Source organism: Temnothorax longispinosus, chromosome 6 (genome assembly GCF_030848805.1).
Source record: "Temnothorax longispinosus isolate EJ_2023e chromosome 6, Tlon_JGU_v1, whole genome shotgun sequence".
Lineage (NCBI taxonomy): Eukaryota > Metazoa > Arthropoda > Insecta > Hymenoptera > Formicidae > Temnothorax > Temnothorax longispinosus.
This window is the reverse complement of record NC_092363.1, coordinates 18,371,162-18,392,544: the sequence shown is the minus strand read 5'-3', so window position 1 is coordinate 18,392,544 and position 21,383 is coordinate 18,371,162. Positions and strand designations below refer to the sequence as shown.

At 36.6% G+C, this 21,383-nt stretch overlaps 1 protein-coding gene across 2 annotated transcripts; it reads left to right on the top strand.

The window, feature by feature from the left end:
- The first annotated feature begins 694 nt into the window (after positions 1 to 694).
- On the top strand, positions 695 to 20,505 carry Nep2 (Neprilysin 2). Of its 2 annotated transcripts, none has more exons than XM_071780611.1 (10): positions 695 to 1,069; positions 11,083 to 11,228; positions 13,967 to 14,062; positions 14,655 to 14,900; positions 15,182 to 15,393; positions 15,598 to 15,774; positions 15,890 to 16,384; positions 16,755 to 17,046; positions 17,238 to 17,488; positions 18,414 to 20,505. In XM_071780611.1, the coding sequence occupies exons 1-10, from the start codon at positions 1,038 to 1,040 to the stop codon at positions 18,750 to 18,752; spliced, it is 2,286 nt and encodes a 761-aa protein (XP_071636712.1). In that variant the 5' UTR covers positions 695 to 1,037; the 3' UTR covers positions 18,753 to 20,505. The 2 variants fall into 2 exon arrangements, with proteins under 2 accessions (XP_071636712.1, XP_071636711.1); XM_071780610.1 differs by having other exon boundaries at positions 13,937 to 14,062.
- The last annotated feature ends 878 nt before the right edge of the window (positions 20,506 to 21,383 follow it).

Here is a 21,383-nt window from a genome sequence, read left to right as displayed (position 1 = left end):
GTTTCTTACCGACAAATCGAAATCGTCAAGCGCACTAATGAGGAAGTATCCCCTTGTTATTCAAATCGACTGAATTAGTAATATCCAGAGCTTAAACTCAGAGTTTAAGATCTACATTTTCTTTCACGCTTTCTTATTATTCTATCTTTTATTTTAATTGATGCATGGATTTGCTCGTTATCGTATTTGATCGTTAAGCTTACATAGTACAAGTTACCTCCGAAATTCATAATAATACAAAAGATATTATTTAAAAAATATTTACAAGACATATAATTATAGAGAAAACGAAAGAGAAGAAAGTGAAAGGGAGAGAGAGAGAAGGAAAAAAACGAAAAAGAAATAAATTTTTTTCACAGAGATTTTTTTCTTCAAAGATGTCTTATAGTGTATACTGCGAATATTTTTTTAAACGTGTCTTTCATTATATGATCTCAAAGATACAAATCCAAAAAATGGTCTGTCTTGCCCAAAAAATCATACCTTCTTTGTGTCTATATGCCTTTTCTTTTGGGCTGCGAAATAATGGGCACCCTGAGTACATTTTCCTCAGATTTTCATGGTAATTCGACCATACTGGGGAAATATTCTCGCAAGGGAAACGCGGGAACTTGCATGCGAGAGAGAGACAGAGTGAGGGAAAGAGAGGACGCGGCATGGAGGGAGAGGACGTTTAAATACAAGCAGAAGCGCGCGCGCTACTTCAGTCCGACGCTAACAGTCCAAACTGATTGGTATCTGGATCTCGGAGGAAGGCAACAACCTCCCTCTACGATCTCTTCTTTTCTCGTCGATTTTCTTCGGAAAAGGATCGTCGAATAGATAACGGAAAAATCGCGAGAAGAACGAGGAAAACGTAAGCGTGGCCACGAGAAATTTCCGGTTGACGTCCCGGAAACGATCGCGGCTCTCCCGGCTAAATTAAAAGCCGGGACGAAAGGAAGAGATACGGGGCGGAAAGAAAGAGTGTGTAGTTATGTGCTAGTGAGAATCGAGAAAGAACGTACCCCAACCAGGCATAGAGAACTCGAGTCGCGATGACCAACAGCATGAAGCAAACAGTTATTAAGTGAGTTACCGCAATAATTATCAGATACATCAGCAATAACTATCCTTTACGAGAGTATTTATTCCTCGTACCTCGTACATTTTTTTCACTCTAAGTGCAACTATCTCTAGTTTCAAACTAACATGATGAAATTTTCATGACGCACTGACATGGAAAACTATTCTACTAACGATGTTACAGTTAAAGAAATCGAATGCAGATAAATGCTGTTTTCGTAGAGATTAACTTCTTCATAGAAAATGATGATAGAAAAATGATTTTTATAAGATATCGCTTCGCATTATTTGCTGAATTGTACAATTTATATCGACATTTAAAATGCAATTTATCATTTAACAGAAAAGATAAAACAATATTAATAGTATTATATGAATAATAATAGTTGAAGTTGCAGAAACTTTTGGCTGTTCTGCATCAGAATAGATAAAGCTTTTGCAACAATTGTCGTTGCGTGATATTCATGTATTTTTTACTGCATATTGATTCGTTTACTGCATATTTATGTCTTTTGACTGCATATTGACTGCATTTGACTGCATTTTAACCATTTATTGCATATTTATGTTTCTTTTACTACATGATTCGTTTACGTATATCTATAAATCCTTGAAACAATTTATAATTTTTGTTTCACAAAATGTTACAACGCTAATAAATCTTTATTTTTTAAGTGATTACAAGGTTTTTCATGAATTAAATTTGAAGCGCAAGTAGATAACAAAAAGTTCCTTCTTATTATATTCGAGATGAACTTTGTCCTTTTTTTTATGCAAACTTCCAGCGGGGATAACTTTTTAACTTTTATCTATAAATGGAAAACTTTTATACATTTACATAGAAAAGACACGTGTCTGGCAGTCGTAAACGGCTGACGCGCTACTCATACCGGAACACCTTTTGCGATCTTTTTTCCTTTTATCATTGTATTAGTAAAGTTTTACCATGGACTACGTGCCCGTGGCTTATGCAACGTTGTTAAAAACTGGTCGTTCAATGAAACTTGGTGAAATAAATGGGAATGGAAGAGTATTTCATAAGAGATGAAAGCGTTCTTAAGCCCTGATAACGAATCGCAATTATTATGCGAATTATATTATTGATCGATATCGGGGATTCTCTCTTATCGTTAGGTGTGTTTCACCCTCATGTAGTACAATGTCTTAAATAAGAAAGTAAAACAATTTCACGAAAAATATAGCGATACTTTTATGGCAAAATACATGTCTTACGCTTACAAACATTGACACAGTTTTATATCGAATGTGATCTAAATCCGAGCTTCAATTTTATTTATCCAATATGCAAATCGATTCGATATAAAATGAGTCTACACGTCCAGTTCAAACGTATCGCTAAGTTCAATTTAAAGGTATTGATGCTATACAGTATACAATACAGATACTCGCAGACGAATCGTTTTCACGTTGCTCCGATCATATCATGATGATTATGTAAGACATTGTTTTGCAATTACAAGCTTTGCGATGTGTAAATGTGGCTGACACGAGATCTGTCGACACTCACATCTCGCTCTACTCCAATTTGTTATCATGATTTATAGATCAAGATACCAACGTATTATCCATATTTCATATCTTTTTGTAAGATAGTTCTACAATTCTTGTTTTTTTAGTAATCTATGAAATTGATTAGATAGCATAGTAGAATTTCTATTATACGAATACCGTTTATTTGAACGTTCGATTATCCAAACACGTCATTTAGAAAATGAAAGTAAACATTCGAGTTGAGACTTGAGACTAGCAGCTCAGAATAATTGGAAAAATAGAATCGACGATGAAAAAGGCTGTTAAGTTATTGCGTTGTTACATTTGTAACTACTGAATAAATGAACTTTCTTTAAGACGTACTCGTCCGATTATCTGAACATCTTTTCGCTCGATTATAGCTTGAATAATAAATTCTACTATATATTAACGGAATAATCTAATATTATTTATTATGTTTAATAAATCAGATATTGCAATTAATGTGAGTTAAAAAGCAATGAGTTATTGTCAAATCAAGGCAATCACTCAAGAATCATGATAATATTTTAATCAATCTAATTAGTTTTAAATTATAATAAAATCGATGCAAACACGCAGTTATATAATAAGTTACTTTTGCTTTCGAGCTAAATTACACGTCCCATCTTACTAAATAAATTTCTAGTAGGCTGGCATCCGCATCGGATCTGGAGCATCATAACGTTTATCGGTTACCGTGGCAAATCGCGATATCGACACGAACGAGTCTATTAAGGCTGCGGTTCAGCTATGCAGATGAAAGAACGTGACATTTTAGCGCAACGAGAAATCTCGCGATTTCAATGCACGCGCAGGGACAGCCAGTGATAAAACGTACCAGGCGTTGATGTTACGCTGAGAACCGGCCGGCCATTGCGCCGCACAGACAAAAAAGAGCGGTCGAGTTGTAAAAAAAATCCTCTTCTTCGAAAAAGTATCAGCCTTAGCGGGATTCAGTTACGTTAATAAATATTCATATAATTATGTGTCATGCTATTTTCCTCGACAATCTTGACCTTGCACTTGACTGTAAAGGATATGTCATAAAACTCAGCAAAATTATTCCTCAACAAGTTGTGGTGTAAGGGTGTGCCCGGTGTGCCTCGTGTGGAAAGAGACCGTGTTTATCGCACGAGCATACAGAAAAACGCCCTGACTCGTAAAATTAAAATCGCGTAACAAATTGCAACTTTTATTTGCGGGCACAAAAACTTTTTTATGATTCGCGCGCGCAGTTGCAATTTGCACGTAGCACATGGCGAATGAACTTATGTTTAACTTCAACATTGTAGTCATTAAATGCAGTTATACATCATAATGCATCATCATATCCTCATCTTTACGATAATCATGTTCGACGTGCTCTTGAGCGCTGCTTATAGCGATCTTTAACTCTCCAGTCGTCTACGTATAAAGTCTATTGGCACAGTTGGCAGTTCAAATTACAGTCATGCTACACTACATAATAACACTAACGTAATCTACTCATTAGTCATTTATTTGAAAAAAAAAAACAAAGAAAATTATACTATAATTTACATGTAATTATATATGTATAATTAAAATGATACAATCATTTTATATTTATGTAATTGGAATGAAGAATGTTGCACGTATGTTTGTATCTGGTCTGATTGTAAATATAATTGAAATATTTTTAAAATGGATGCGGGATGTGATCATGATACGGATACGGAAGTAATTTAATGTTGAGAGAGAAAAAAAGACAACGTGTCATGCAATAAAACGCGTAGTGGCAAAATCGAACCAAATTCATGAGCTCATGAGTTATATGTGTATGATTGGTTCGCACGAGGTGAAAGTCTCTTACGAGATACGGCGAACATTGGAAATGTTTACGGCTCATGGTGCAAGTTTACAAACGCTTGTATCGAGTTATTATGATGTTACGAGAGCCGCGCCATCGCGACGCAATATGTATGTAAAATTCGCGCGATCCCATTTAACTTCCTGGTCGGATAAACCGACTTTCGGATAAATCGATTTCACGAAAGTGTATAAAACTTAACCATGGATTTTGCCCGCGGCACGTAATTATACGAATATTTTGTGCATAGTTTACCTAAATGCACGCAATTCGCTGCAATAGTACAAGGTATATTTAAAATTTGTTAAATGTAAATTACGCGCTATTATAAACATGGCTTGCGTAAAATTACTTTAAAGAGATGATAAAATTATAGGAGTATAGTATTTTGTAGTATTATACGATACGTATCTCCACGCATACGCTTATCACTCGTTATGTATTACTTATGCAAAAAAGTAAAAAAAAAAAGATTATGCTTAGCTTAGAAAAAGCATCATGTGATAGAGATAAATCCTCGAGGCTGTTTATCTGCTCTACTTAACATAATGATAACTGGATGTATTTACATTTCTTTGACCTGCATATTTATCCCCGAAACTTCGACGGAAGTTTCGATAAAAGATCTAAGTTTCTCTTCCAACGTATAGCGGACATTGTTCCCTGAATTTTAATGTACTTATTGCTTCGACCAAGTAGTGTACTTTTTCTTTTACGTATTAGAAAGTCTAACTATCAGATTTTCTAACAGACAAGAAAAGAGCAAACGAAATTTTATTCATGTTGAGTGATGATTCAGTCATGTCCTCTTGCGAAAGAATCTCGTGAAAGAATCAACTCGTGTATAAGAATCGCTGACTGAACGATATTTTCACGTGGCCCAGAATTACTAATATATAGTGACATAACACGACTTATAAAATAATCGGTAACTCATATTTTTTAAACAAATTAATATAAATTTATAAATCCTATAAATTCCTCCCTATTTCCATATAAATATTAAATCACATATTTATTATAAGTACCTATATGTATTCGAATTTTTTGTATTCGAAATATTGTAGATTATTTTATTAGAAATTCTAAGATTTACACTACGAAAAAATTGTTACAGTAGGTTACATACACATCACGTTATTGATAAACGTAAATAGAACACTTAGATGTTAATTTTCGGAACACACATCGACCATCAACGTCGCGGCGTCGTAACAGTTGCCGTGTATCGAGTTTCGTAAGAGATACGTGTCCGGAAAATCGTGACTTTTACCAGCATTCCTTCAGATTTCGTAAAATAAGTCAGGCGCGGTCGAATTTATATTCCAAACGTGTCCAGAGAATCCGTCACATTCGCGATGGCCCACCAACAACGAGAATCGGAACTATAAATTTCACGGGCTTAAAGGAGGTCTTCCTCTCTTACCTTGCGATTTACGCGAGTCGTGAATCGCAAAGGTCGGCTGAAAGACGAAAAAGTCACGCTAATCCCCACGCCAACTGCCATAATTTGATAATTGGTAGTAAATTGAGAGTAAGCCCGGTTCAGCTTAAACGCGACCTTCTCCGATGCGAAAATCTGCCGTTACGCCGTCGTCATCGTCCTCGTCGTTAACGTTGTCCCGCGCCCACTCAAACTGGCCCCTAGTCGACCTCGTTGTCGTACAACGGGAATATCGAAAACACGCGAAAGCTCATGACACTTGTCGTCCATCAAAAGTACACCTCACCTGCTGTCCCGTTAAAAAAATTTGCACACGCACGATACTCGCATACACGAATTTTTTAAGTCAATTTTAAAAGCGCTTCTCCCGACACTTTACGTCGAAAATAACATGCTGATACGATAAATGTAAAATTTTTTTCAATCATTCACTTCATTGAATTGGGACAATTGGCATACGATTGACTCGAGAAAAGCATACGTGTAATACTGAAAAAAACATGATTTAAATTTATACAAATTTATATAGAAATATTTTGAATAAGTATAACTTTCTTAATTATCTTATTGTTACTTTCATTATATATGTCATATTTATTGGTTTTTATTTTAATCATACAAAAGTGCGTTTCTCTGTAAGCAGTATTACGTGTTAAATCAGACAACACTATTATACTATAATTTTGAGTTAATGAACAATTAAAAGTAGTTGATTTTTTACCAAAGTGTAATATCAAGGTGTATGTTGCGTTTCCTGGCGTAGAACCTGAAGAATATATTTAACATGAAGCATATCTAAGCGACGCATTGGTGGGGATTGATTATCGCGTGCATTATAATACTCGCGGAGTCCGGCAATGTGCTATCGTGTAATTTACGAGAATTGGAAAATGTACCGTCATCAGAACTACCCACGAGGAGTCGTGCGATGTCGCGAGTGTGAACGGAGTGTGAACGGAGCCAAGGAATGAGACGCGAACGCATAAAAAGATAGATCAATGAACTACAGTCGATACGATCAGTCATTTAAAACAGAGTCGTAAAGATAATAAGGCCACGATACTGAAAATACAACGCGTTGGCCAAGATACTGAGAAATGAACGTTCATAGAGGCCGAAGGACTCGGAGATTACGAGAAAATCACAAACAGAAATTTGAGCAACCAATAACTGTTTCAAATAATAAGAACTCTACCGATAATTTTCAATAAACTACTTATAACAGAGAATAACACATATTGTTACAAAATTGTAACGAAAGATTAACGCACCTTTATCTTATTTTCTTGTTAATACTAATCAAAACAATTACTGCGATAATTATGAATCTAGTGTTAAAAATTTCTCAAAGAGAATACTGAAGAAAGATGCAAATCATCAAAAAATTATGTCGACTAATTCAATATAAGTATCGGAAAGATATCGGTCGTCAATTCTGTCGTTGATATTGATTAATATTTAGCAGCGTCGTGTTCTCATTTCTAAGAAAGGAATAATTATTTATACGATTGTAGAGAGGTAAACGCGGACGCATCTATTGTGACTCACTTCCATTCCGGAATTAACGTTGCGACGTTGCGTCAAGCGACACAATGTGACGGCACGGTATTCTAACGTATATAGAGGGAAGAGGGTCAGGAAGACGATTAAGAGGCGCCAGGTCACGGCACGTGAAGGCGATGTCACGCGCGTCTTTCTCGCGCTCGTGCGTCTCTTCATTACGATGCAGCTCGCGCTGCTTTGCCTTTCAGCCGGTCCTGCGGCGACACAGTTTCGCGGTCGCGGTACTCCGCCGCGTCGGGGCACACCAGGGCACACCAGGCCGTCACGTGCGCCGGTGAACGTATCCGCGAGGACAGCGCGCTCGATGGAGGGCAACGGGGTGTTCCGATAACACCTATACCTATACCACGCGAATCGATTTTCCATGCGACGTGAGGCGTGACGCCGATTACGCGAGCAACGGGAATGGAAGTTTTAACAGGCACAACTTTGCTACGGGATTATCTTCTCGTTTTCCAGGAAACTCAAAAATTACACTCGGTAATATTGTTCATAATTATATAAATCATAAATCGTGATACGATCGTGAAATAATCTTACATAAAAAAACTGACTTTATCTAAAAATTCTAACTTGGAAATCTCAACAAATGAATTTTTTACTGAACATGTTTTGTCCCTTTTCTTATATAAATACGTGAATTAATCGAGAGGAAACTTATATAAGTTGAAGATTCAACCTCATTCTTCACTTCGTGCCACGATTACACGAACATGAGTATGCAACATCAAAGTTTATCACAGGATCGCTAAAAGTATATTCATTCTCACGTTCAATTATGTCGTCAGGTGATGCTGTTTGCAAAAGTGCACGTGTCAACGTGTCTGAGAAAATAATTATATCCTGTATCATAATGACTTTGACATTGCATCCATTAATCATCACTTTTATCTCTATGATATTATTGAAACCGGAATTTATCGTAATAGATCTGTAAATTTTGTATAAAGAAATGTGAAAAGTAAAGTTAGAGAAACGTTATCAAACGATTTAATGAACACCATTAATCGGAAAACGCATATATCTACCCTTCAAATGTTGATGCAAATTATTGCATTGCACGTGTATTACTTTTTCTTATTAACGTGGTCGTGATTGCATACGTACACATGTCAAGTCTTAGGTCATTAAACTCGTAAACTAAAATATTCCACAACGCGAATATTGCTATCAACTCAATTGCGATACAGATACGATCTTATATGTACGTAAATTTCGCATATAGTCGCATCGTCGATCAATCCATCGCGATACGACGATGAGGCTTGATTGCTTGGTTAGTGACGCGACAAATATGGAATACGGACCGCAATCTCTCGCCGAACCCCGGGGGTAAATACCGCAAAATCAGAGGATAATCATCCTCTAACCCTTTTCCACGACCTTCCGTCGTTGATACGTTGATGCACAGTTATTTAGAAGCATGTAGTATAATAACGATAGAGAATAATGAACCGATAGAAATTATCCACGGCCTTTTCTTTTCATTCAACGTAGCAGTAATATATACTAATTTTTCTCGCTTATTTCTGCGAAAGAGAGAGAGAGAGAGAGAGTGAGTGAGAGAGAGAGAGAGAGAGAGAAATGCCTAATTTTATATAGTATCTCAAAACAAATATCACGTATGAATAGCCAATTTTCTTTTTCTTTAGCTATGTCATTAAATCATATAAATATTAAGTCCTGTTAAGGGCCTATTTTGTAACTCTTAACGACTGTTTCATTATTGTCACATTGTCGTTGCGCAGCTTTTTTATCATATATAATTGTATAATATCTGCGCAACGACAGTATAACGATAACGAAACAGTCGTTAAGAGTTATACAGAATAGGCCCTTTATTAAATTTATAAATTTGTTCGTATTGTCAGGGTCAAGACCGTGCATCAGATGTGGACGATACGCGGCATTGACTCCGATATTACGCAATGGGGGATACTTCGGCGTGTGTCGCTGCATCTCGATGAGGTCAATACACTCATCATTGCATTACACGCGCTATGAGTTCCATTATGCGCTCTCTATCATCCTAAGTACACTCGATGTATTTACGCGCGCGTGCGCGGATACGTCGCGCATTGTCCGCGAGACAAAAATATATGCGACAAGAATCCATAACTGCTATTATATATCGATTATTTCTTACGCAAGTGCAGTCAGTAATTGCACTTTCTGATTGCCCATATCAATGTTGATAAACTCTAGATGAACTTGATTTTTCTTTATTTATTATGTTCATATACGGATATTATGATGTAGAGATGAGAGGGAAAGAGTCAATTAGCTAAGATCGCGAACGCGTAGTGAAGTAGAATAAACAATTGTGCGATAAGAACGATAAATTCAACGATAAATTATGACTTTTGATGTTCAAGGCAAATCGATTCTAATTAATTGCCGTCATCGGCAAAACTTACGTAACTTTTGTGGCGCCGTGAAGAAAACAGGAAAGTCTTAACCGTTAACATTATTGAATCTATAAAGATTAAAAAATGCCTATATAATATAATATACTACTATCGTTACAGAAACCTCCGTATTACTGAAATGTTGCAAAAATCTTGCAAAAATCTTGACGGTAACTCGATAAAGTAGCATTGCAAAATTTTCATATACACTCGATTTCAATCTGTTTGTATTCCTCAACGCGTTCTCGGACAAGGTCTCAGCCGATTATGCGAGAAACTTAATGCGCCACGATCTCGCAAGATGATCGTAAAAATAAAACACTGAAATGGCGCGCGGCTGGGACGAAGATAAAAATCCGACTGCGGTTTGCCTTTCGCTCGCTGCGCGAATTGTCCGCCGGTAATTCTCTCGGCGGATAGGAAAAGCAATCCATAAATTCCGACGTGCTTTAGATGCAAGTGGCATTTTACTGCGCGTTTGACGGCATTGAACGTACGTACACGCAATATAAAAACATGGAGAATCGATTTTACGTGCGAAATCAATCTAAAATAAAAAAAAGTACCTTTAAACATGTATAGAATAATATTCTATGCATAAAACAACTCTTATTATCACACAGCAAGAAAATGACTAATCTCTTTGTAATACCCTTATTTACATTATGTAAACGATATGTATAGTTTCTATGCACAGATATGTATAATATTTCTTCGTAATATGCATAAAGATGATAGTATATGGGATGCAGTATTCGATAGCATAATACATTATTTATACATAGACTATACGTAGATGATCAGTATTGTTTCACGTGCGATTAAACTCGGAAACACAACACAGAATTAGCATAATTATTGTGAGGATTGCAGCGAGAGGATTTTGCAGTTTGTATTACAAAGCGTAGATACTATTCAAAGCAAATCGCGCCAATATCTTGTACGCGACTGTGGACACGTGCAGTAACGCTCAAATAATTGCATAATTCTTAACTTCTGTTAAAGCCAAGTTTATAGAATACGAGAAATAAGCAGATTCCCTTCCCTCAGTCTTACACGCAACAACGCGAAAAAATTATGATTTTTACAGGCCAATATACAAAAAGTATTCCGCGGAGAAAAGTGCGAAATTACCTTTGTTATATTGATACTGATATTTTTTTTAATGGCTTTAGTCACATTCTTAGGGATAATGTAAATTTTAATTGTTTTATTTCTTTCACTTTATGATTTTCGTGCAGAAACCCGACATGGTGGAAGAGGCGGTCCGGTTTGGAACGCGGGTTAACGGTGATAGCGGTTTCCGGGTTTCTCTTGTGCATCGCTTTGGCGGTCGCCCTCGGAATTTTGGCGGCCAACACGACATGCAACACCACATCCAAGACCGGTAAGAGCACTCACTTTTATAGCGCAACCTACAGTGCAACACGAGCCGTTCACCATGCAAATGCAAGCATTGTTTGAGAAGCACAGAAGCGAGACCAGTACTTTCCTCTTTTTAGAGATTTATGTTGAAGTCGTAAAAAACCTCACGCATGTGATAGCTTTGAACGGATTGCTTGGATCTTCTTTATCTCAAAATTGAATCATCAAAAAATACTGAATGTTAGTTTTTTTATACGTTTTTATCTGGAAACGATGCACGGTAAGATGTACGGGATGAGTCACCAGGGAGAAACAGAAACAAGATACTTAAATATCTCTCTTGAGTTTACAAGTGGAAGAAAGAAACCTATAGGACGCGATTTACATGATTCTGAATGTCTCGAGGATTCTAACATTTAATATAAATTAAATAATGTATTTTTCTGTTTTTCTCAAGATATTCATTTATTTTGCAGAATGAAACAGTAATCTTAAACGAAGAAGATCTAAGCGTATGAATTTCGTATTTATGTTCTTTATTTGTGAAAGTATTTATATTTTTTATTTGTGAAAGCCTATTACATTTCTACGTATGTAGGATCGGGTTTATTTTAATAAAGCCGCTTCCCTTTTGCTCTTAAAATTTTCTTAATTGCGTAAAATATGAAAAATATTAATATAACACTTCTTCTTTTACTTTAATGATGCTTTTGTAACGTCCAAGTTTACGAAAAAAAAATCTCATTTTACCTATTCCTAATTTATGTATATCTATAAATCCGATCCCGCGCATGTAATAGCAAAGTATCATCCACCGACATCCCAAGACGTACATCAGTCTCGTGTTGCGACAAAGACATTACTTAACATCATCCAATTGCATTAATGCCTGAAGCGAAATTGCTAGTGACGAGCAAATCATAATTCCTCATCGCGACATGGCAATGGCAGACTTCTGTAATAGCTTACGCGGCACGGAACTTGCAACAAAAAATCTGAGGTTTAATCCTTTAAAGTTTAAACGACTATTTTCAAATCCTGATCTAACGAAATACGAAAACTTTACGTTAAAAATTTCATACAAAATGACAAATTTCTGATGCTTTGAAACAGATAGAATTTTCATTCTCTTGTGTGTCTGTATTGTTGATAAGAGTTGATAAGAGAAGAGAGTCATTTACAAATTAAATGCTATTTGGAGAAAGAATATGTGAAACGCGTAGTAAAAGTTGCTAATAAAAAAGTTAAATTCACTTTTCGTATCGGGAAGATGTTAATGGAGATTTTAATGGAGGTACTTAAATTATACTGTTTTAATTGCCGTTAGAAGTATCGTCATGATTATTTTATCGATACTTACAAATCCATGTATCGTTTTTCTTTTAAATTTCGAGAAAAGGATCCGCGCTTTTTAACGCAACAACCGATGAATACATTTACGATCGAAGCCGCTCGGTAACGGTACGTACTCGCGTCGTAAAAAATTTTAACTGTGCGAAAGTAAGACGCGTAATTGCGGTGCGGTCGTCGTAAATTTTATTTCTACGTTGGCGCCTCGTACCATAGTGCTCCACCCGCTCATTAAACGGGTGAAAGAAAATTGCGCCACAAAAATGCTTCCGCATTGGGTTACAAGAAGCTCTATCATTTGATCAGCAACGTATATTTAATGTAACGACGCGTCTTAAACAAATTTGCGAGGAAGTCGGTAGCAGCCTAAAAAAAGTAACGGCGAAATTCATGACGTGCAGCTCGAAGTGACGTCAACGAGAGAGTGATTCTGACGCATTTTGATATTTCTAGTGAGTAAACGTTGTTTTTGAAAATTACTCATTCGCCGTGCGTGTGTTTGCACTAATGTAACGAGCCGTTAAACACGTAATCGCGCCGGTTTACGACGCGCACACCCCCCGTGATCTAATATTTTGATTGCGCGTCGATCTGGCGTTGAGCCTCGTTACTGACGCATTCGAGGTATTTTCGGAGAGTATTTAAAAAATCGACGGGAGTACACGAAACCTTAGTCAGCGCTCGGTGGTTTGACGTTGCCTTTTCCTACGTGAACATGTGTAGTGATTACAGGCGCCATCCGACGAGAAATAATAATAGATGAATCAGCACGCGACGTTTACGAAATCGAGCGAGAGAATCGCAATTATAAATCTTGTACCAATCTGCGAATATACTTAATAGAAAAATAAACTCTCGCGTTTAACGCGCATTTTATGATAGAGATATTTTTAAAAAAGTTGAAAAGGTTGGAATAAATCGTTTATTCATATGCAACGTAATTCTTGCATCTGACTTAGAAAGCTGTTATACCGTTTTTTTAAAATGAAATATACATTTTCTAGGATTAATTTCTCCATATGTCATATCATTATATAAATGTATAGTATTGATTAGAGATATAGATAGTTGAGCGAATTTTGTTAATACAAAAGAATTATATCTTCTTTTCAAAATATGTAGGACCTTTTTTTTTTATTTTTTTTTTAGAGAGAGAAAGAGAGTTCTACATTTTTGACAAAGTGGATTAATTATTTAATCATATATAAAAATATACACCACATCGCATGCTAGCAATTTGAAACGGAAATGATATCGTTGTATATGCAATTTAAGTCTTATCGCAGCTTGTGTGCCCCGATGCTTCGCGTCCATTAATTTGTCGCTGTTATGCATTTTTTTTTCGCACCTGCAAACGCACCTGCATCCGCACGAGAACAGATACTGTTAACGAGATGCTACCATCCACAGCCGAGGCGTTAAGCGGTTCGGAATCATCAAAGAACATGATATCAAAGAAAACGAAATGCGACGATATATGTTTAACACCTGGATGCGTTCACACAGGTTAGTAAAAATATACGGTAAAAAACTTAAATTTTCTATCTAAATATAATTTTTTCAGCAAGACTGAATATCGTAATTAATATTAATATATATTTTACTAAAAAGGAGTTTCAATGTATGTAATATCTATTTTATATTAACTTTAAAATATTAAATTCCAAATTAAGTTAAAACTTAAATAAATAATTTTAATTAAGTTCCCTATCTTAATAAAAAATAAATAATTTTATCGTGTTCGGAAAAAAATAAATCATATAGTCAGTATTAAGATATCATATCTTTTTCATTCGATAATCCGTATATTTTTCTTTTCTATATTATTTATTTCATATATAACACTCGGAAATTTTGCACACATAAAGCGAATACTTTTATCTTTATAAAAGTTACTTTCGGTAACAATACGATATGTAATAATTGATTTAGAAAATATTTAGATACTGTTCAAAGATATTTCACCAAAATTAAACTCAGATATTCTATATCTTATATGTGATAAATTAAATCGTGCCACTCGAAGACTAACTATTAGAAATCACTTCTCATAGAGATATTGGATTGTACTAATCTGCTCAACATATACATATCACAGCCGCTAAAATACTGAAAAACATGGATCCTGATGTGGAGCCCTGTGATGACTTTTACAAATTCGCCTGCGGTGGCTTCCTCGAATCCACGAACATTCCTGACGATAAAACTAGCGTGAATACATTCTCTATTATCGTTGACAACCTCGAGGAACAACTACGATCCAGTATCGAGCAGGAGAGCCCTCCGAACGAGCCGAAACCATTTAAACTCGCCAAAGACTTCTACAAGGCCTGCATGAACAAAAGTAAGTAGCCGCGACATGAAATTGAGAAATGCGACAGACCAATAAAATTCAATAAAATCATAACAAAATTTAACGAAATCCTGCCAAACTATATTGATCCTATACATTTATCTCGAAAAAAATATAATCTGTAATTGAGATACTTTTTACAATGCAGTTATTTTCTTAAATTTAGTCTATTTCTAAAAGCAATTATATACCTATAAACGCCGTTGAAGAAAAGATTAAAAAATAAAAAAAAATTTTTTTTATTTTATTCTTATTTCTGCTGTTTCTTTTAGCCGCTATCGAGGAGAAAGGCTTGACACCATTACTGAACAACCTAAGGAAACTCGGTGGCTGGCCCGTTCTGGACGGCGAGAGATGGAACGAGGGTGACTTCACGTGGAAAGATTCTGTCTACAGATTCCGCAGACTGGGCTATTCCGTTGATTACTTCATCGATTTCGGCGTCAGTGTCGACTTGAAGAACAACTCGAGACGTTTGCTCGACGTAAGCATGCACATAACAATTTATTGTAAATATGGGATTTAGAACAAACGCCGAATAAGAACCATAATTTATAAGTGTAAAATCATGTAAATGTAAGATGAAATGGTGAGTAAAGTGATATAAATCATTATCTTTTCCTAAGCCAAATATATGACATTTGTCTCCAACCAATACACGCTAAATAAAAATTAATAATTTTTACAGCTTGATCAAGCAGCGCTCGGTCTCTCGCGTGAATATCTGTCAAAAGGCTTCAACGAGAAAATCGTTCAGGCATATTACAAATACATGGTGGACATCGCTGTAATTCTCGGTGCCGATCCAGACCGAGCCCGCAGAGAACTAAAAGAATCGCTTGAATTTGAAATCAAGCTCGCGAATGTAAGTTATCCTCAGTTGTTAATCGATATGAGATAACTTTAAATAGAGCCTTGAGAAAAAACTTTTCCCCTCCACCCCAAAGTGTCAGTCGATTAAAGATTAAATATGCACGTAGATCTCCCTGCCCAATGAGAAACGACGCAACGTGACTCTCCTCTACAATCCCATGACTGTGAATGAGCTGTCCGCGGCCTATCCTAGCATACCGTGGTGGGAATACTTTAACACCATCCTCGCGCCGCAAGCACAACTAAGTCGGGACGAGATAGTAATCGTAAATGTGCCCAGCTATCTAAAGGACTTTGAACAACTGATCACCATGACGCCGAAGAGGGTGCAGGCAAACTATGCGTTTTGGAGAGCGGCTGCTGCGTCAGTCAGCTATTTGACGGATGACATCCGGAAGAGACAACTAAAATATACAGTGGAGTTAAACGGCAAGACAGAGAGAGAGCCGAGATGGAAAGAATGCGTGGATATCGTTTCCAGCAGCATGGCAATTAGCGTCGGCTCGATGTACGTGAGGAAGTACTTTAAGGAGGACGCGAAGAACACCGCGCTCGAAATGGTCGATGATATCAGGCAGGAGTTCACGAAGATTTTAAAGAAGGTAAAAGAGAGAATACACAAAAGCTTAAATTTAAAATTGTAAAGAAAATGGGAATATTGCGATCGATACTTTGACTTTCTCTTTATCTAGGATTGGAATCTCTTAAAAATAAAAGTATCTCTTTCATTCTTTCAGTATTTTTCTCTTTATCTGAAAATTACAATAAATTAGAATTAAAGGAACAAACTAAAAAAAATAAATCTCTTGTGTCAGATGTCTTTATCAATAAATTAGCATGTTGAAAAATGAAATTTTAGTGTTCTATGCTTGATATATTAAGGGATATATGTTAAAGATATTAATTCAAAAATCGCTATCATTATACATTTTGAAAGTTTTTAAGTTTTATAGATTACATGTGTATCTTTAGGTGGACTGGATGGATGAGAAGACCAGAACAAACGCTTTAGAAAAAGCAGCCGGCATGACTTCCCATATTGCCTATCCAAATGAACTGTTGGACGACAGAAAGCTCGAGAAATTTTATGAGGGACTTGAGTTAAGTGCTGACGACTATATAGGAAGCATTTTTAACTTATCCACCTTTGGAACAAATTTCTCATTTGGTAGACTGAGAAAGCCAGTGAATAAGACGGAATGGATAAGTCATGGAAGGCCGGCTGTCGTCAATGCGTTTTACTCGTCGATCGAAAACAGTATTCGTAAGTATTTAACCACGCAAACAATCCCATATAAATATATCAAAAAATAAATATCATTAGATTACTGTCTTTGTGAATTGAATAACTGATGTATCTATACTTCAATAATAAAATCCATAAAATTATATATTATATTAATTTGGCTCCTTATTCTTTTCGCTGTGTACTGATTTATTTATTTTTTCTTTTAGAATTCCCCGCGGGTATATTGCAAGGTGCATTCTTCAACAATGACCGGCCACGTTACATGAATTACGGTGCCATCGGATTTGTCATTGGCCATGAGATCACTCACGGTTTTGACGATCAAGGTAGACAATTTAACAAGGAAGGTAATCTCGTGGACTGGTGGGAGACAGAGACGAAAAAGCGTTATCTCAAGAGGGCCGAATGTATAATTCATCAGTATGGAAATTATACCGTGAAAGACGTTGGATTGAACGTAAGATAAATCTAACATACCTGTTTCAATATTTATTTTCTTGCTACGTGAAATTGTTTTCATATTTTTCGGCACGGAAGAATTTAATTATAAAGATATATCGATAAAATATGAAGAAACTTTAGCCGTGTTGTTTCGCAACTCGTAATTATTGGTTTTATCTTTTAAATGAAATATTTCTTAATAACAATTAACAAAAACAAAGCTTCCTCTATGAGGAAGCAATATGGTCATAATTACTATAATACCTTTCATTATAATGTATAATCTATTCGCTGTAAATAATAGATAAAAACGTTATTATTAACGTTTTAATTACCGAAAAAGTAATTATCGTACGAGTCAATGTTTATTCATCGTGTGGCAATACTATATATATAGAAATAAATAGAAATTAATTACAATAGAATATTCATGTGCGATAGGAATAACGACAGTGATAAAAGAAGTTTCGTAATGTTCGCACAAAATTATAAAGTCAGCAAACTAGTTTAGTCAGAGAAATATGCAACATTTAAAAAATACGCAGCGTCTTTAAAATGTCTATACTTGTCGCAGTTCTACGCGAAAAAAAAACACATATTAGAGAAATTAAAACGCACGAAACAATTTAATTGTCAGTAAAATTGTTGAGTTATTCATCCTACAATGTAATGAGTATAAATATAGTAATTAATATCCCAGACAGTACACATGTCTAAAAGATGTCATAAAGATGTCTTTTAGACATCCGTGCTGTCTGGAGATAACACAAACATAAATACCGCGAATGTTTCTACAATTGTTAATGTATGTATGGAGCAAATTAACATTTTACGATATTTCCCCGTAAAAGCGAGCTAAATATCGAATTCTTTTGCATAATTTTATACAAAAATATTTCCTAGATTGAAACTTTGTTGCAATATATTTTACATTTTTACAGTTGAACGGAATAAACACCCAGGGTGAGAACATCGCGGACAACGGTGGCATAAAGGAGGCCTATTACGCGTATAGAGAATGGGTCAAACGAAACAAGCCGGAGCAGAGACTGCCGGGTTTGCCGTTCAGCCCGGAACAGATGTTCTGGATAAGCGCGGCCAATTCTTGGTGCAGCAAGTATCGACCGGAAGCGATGAAGCTGCGAATTACGACAGGCTTCCACAGCCCGGGCGAATTCCGCGTCCGTGGACCGCTGTCGAATATGGAGGAGTTCTCGCGCGACTTTAATTGCCCGGTCGGCTCCAGGATGAACCCCGAGAAGAAATGCACCGTGTGGTAGAACTCAGGTGTCGGCGAAGTACACCGCGAACGACACTGACCGACTCCGCTTTTTTTAACCTTAGAAGTTACAATTTTGCATGCCTGTTACTTCGTTGAAACGATCAATTTTATTCTTAGCGGCTCAACACTAAAGAGACTTACAGCCGGAATGAATGCCTAATTTTCTGCTTCATAAGAGACAGGATTGGGTCTCGCGGCTACCAAACTGTTTTATCTTATTTATGAAATTAAGTGATTTATTTCTTTTTTTATTTCTACCATTTCCGAGTATTTATACTATACTATCGCTTCTGAGGTTAATAATGAATGCAATGGAGTCGTCGATCTCATACTAGCAGGATACGGAGGTGATGTGTTTCCCTCTTACAGTATCCTGCCGTACGACATTGCCGCAGCGGAAAAAAAGTATTTGTCAGTGACGCTGCTCGAAAGCAAGAACTGAAATTTCGCGATAATAACGAGCATGGAAATGGGGAGCGCTCTCCACTGGGAAATCCAGGGAGATCGACTCGACCCGCGCGATCTTAGACGTGTTGGGATATACGCATACATTATGTATCATTTTGGTAAATTTTTATAAGGAGAAACATGTCGCGGGACGCGCGTCAAGTGTAAATAGAATGAAAATGAAAAAGGAAATTAATTGGTTAAACGGAGTTAAATTGCTTAACTGTTTTAAACGAGGCATTACTGATTCTTGTGCCAATGACAATGTTTGTCAAAGGTTTTAGATCATTACAGGGAAAATTAAGTTAAATTGTGCTCTAATGTAGTTTCTAGTTCGAGGATTTTCATTGTTGACACGCATGATAAAAAAATGTTGGCAGCTTTGTTAAGAATTCGCTTTTTATCCTTTTTTATTGTTGACGACTTTGTTAAGTCTCGCTTTTTAAAGTAAAAATTTTTAAGTATTCTGTTGACGCGGAGATGAATAATAATGGTGCACACTATATAGGATAATTCGCAAAATCAGCAATGAGAAAGAAACGTGAATAGAGCGGCATGAATATTCTTCGATAAATTTGATAGCTTTTTTTTAATGAAGATATTGGAAGCTATCGTTTGTTGCAACTATTTTATGTTGAGTATTATTTTGTAGTATTATCAAGTAGCAATTAAATCGCAAGTTAAATTTACAGTAAAACGAAATCCACTTAATGTAATAATTAAACTACGCTAAAAAAAAGTCAAGGTGTCCACAGTTTCTCCCTTGAAAGATTCACTGGGAGCATCGTGACGTCAAGTAGCATTAAAACGATTCGTAATTGTCATCTAAATTATCAGATGCAAAAAAAAATATACGATTCTCAATATTCTAGGACCTACATCTCGTATATATAGTCGTACATTTATCGGCGTGTCTACGAATTCCGATAATTTAGTGCGATAATTTTTATTCTTTGTCGATCGTAAGATTGTTAGTCGTAGAGAATTAAAAGATTACTTAGAACAACTTGTTACAAGTATTAAGCGTAGCTATTTAATCGCGAGCGATTCAACCGCGACTTTCGCAATTGCTTTCCACCGTGTTATCCCTTACATCCGCATACACATATTACATTTTTACCTTGCGCCATATCTCCCTCTCCCTCTTTCCAACCTCCTCCCTTAGACGCACTTCTCGTATTTATTACGGATGGCCGATAAGTTAATTCATCGAGTTAATCGCCATAAGTTTAAGCAAAAACGTATGTACCTTAAGGTATTTTTTGTTGAATGTAAGAATTTAATACAGGAAAACTTCACGTAAACATTGAATTGTACTTTTACACACTTCCTAGGAATTCTAGAAAGACGCTTTTTTCCCGGAAAGTATAATAAAGCAGGTAATTTTCAGCTTGGCTGCGCGAATTGGCGCGCATAAAAATTGAAAAATATCGCGAAGCAGCACTTAACGCTATCACTTACCTTGTCGTCCAATATCTCGTCCAGCAACTCCGCTACACCGCCGTCCGATGCCCTTTTGGCACGACGAGATAACGAGATGATCTTTCCGATTTCCTCGCAGTTTTCCAACGGAGATGATCCGGCTGCCGATGTCCGGCTTACGGGGACGCGAATCGCACTGCAATCGCGGCTGTCCTCGCCCGTCCTCGTCCTCGTAGTCACACGGATCGACCGACACTGAACTCGACACTCCCGACGCTCCCCTCACGCGCGATACGCTCGTAAACGGCAACGACTTCGCACCGCGTGTCCGAGAAATACGAAAAATTATTTTACACAAAGACAATTACCATCGCGCGCTTATTGTTCGTCGAACGCTAGATTTAATACTCCGAAATCGTGTCGCTGCATATTTTCAAAAGGATAGACTCGTGGAACGACGCGACGGCAAAACTTCGCGCCAATTACGGAATGGAAAGTTACGCACGTCAATTACCATCGAAAAATAGTTCATCATCGCACGCTTATCATTGCTCCATTGTTCACACACATTCAGCACTGGATTCAACAGTAGCCGTCAGTAGCCGACATTCGTGTCCCGACATGCGCGCTATGCTTTTTTGAACGGACGAAGAACTCGAGACGACGCGCCGCCAACTTCGCGCCGATGCCCGAGCTGTTACGGAATGGAAAGTTACGCGCGTCAAATCAATCATCCTCAAAGAACGGCTTATCATTGCGC

Coding starts and splice junctions, on each gene's coding strand:
- Nep2 (XM_071780610.1), top strand. CDS start 1,038: ATGACCAACAGCATGAAGCAAACAGTTATTAA. Junction 14,901..15,181: donor CAAGGCCTGCATGAACAAAA/GTAAGTAGCCGC, acceptor TGTTTCTTTTAG/CCGCTATCGAGGAGAAAGGC. Junction 17,047..17,237: donor GTCGATCGAAAACAGTATTC/GTAAGTATTTAA, acceptor TTTTTCTTTTAG/AATTCCCCGCGGGTATATTG.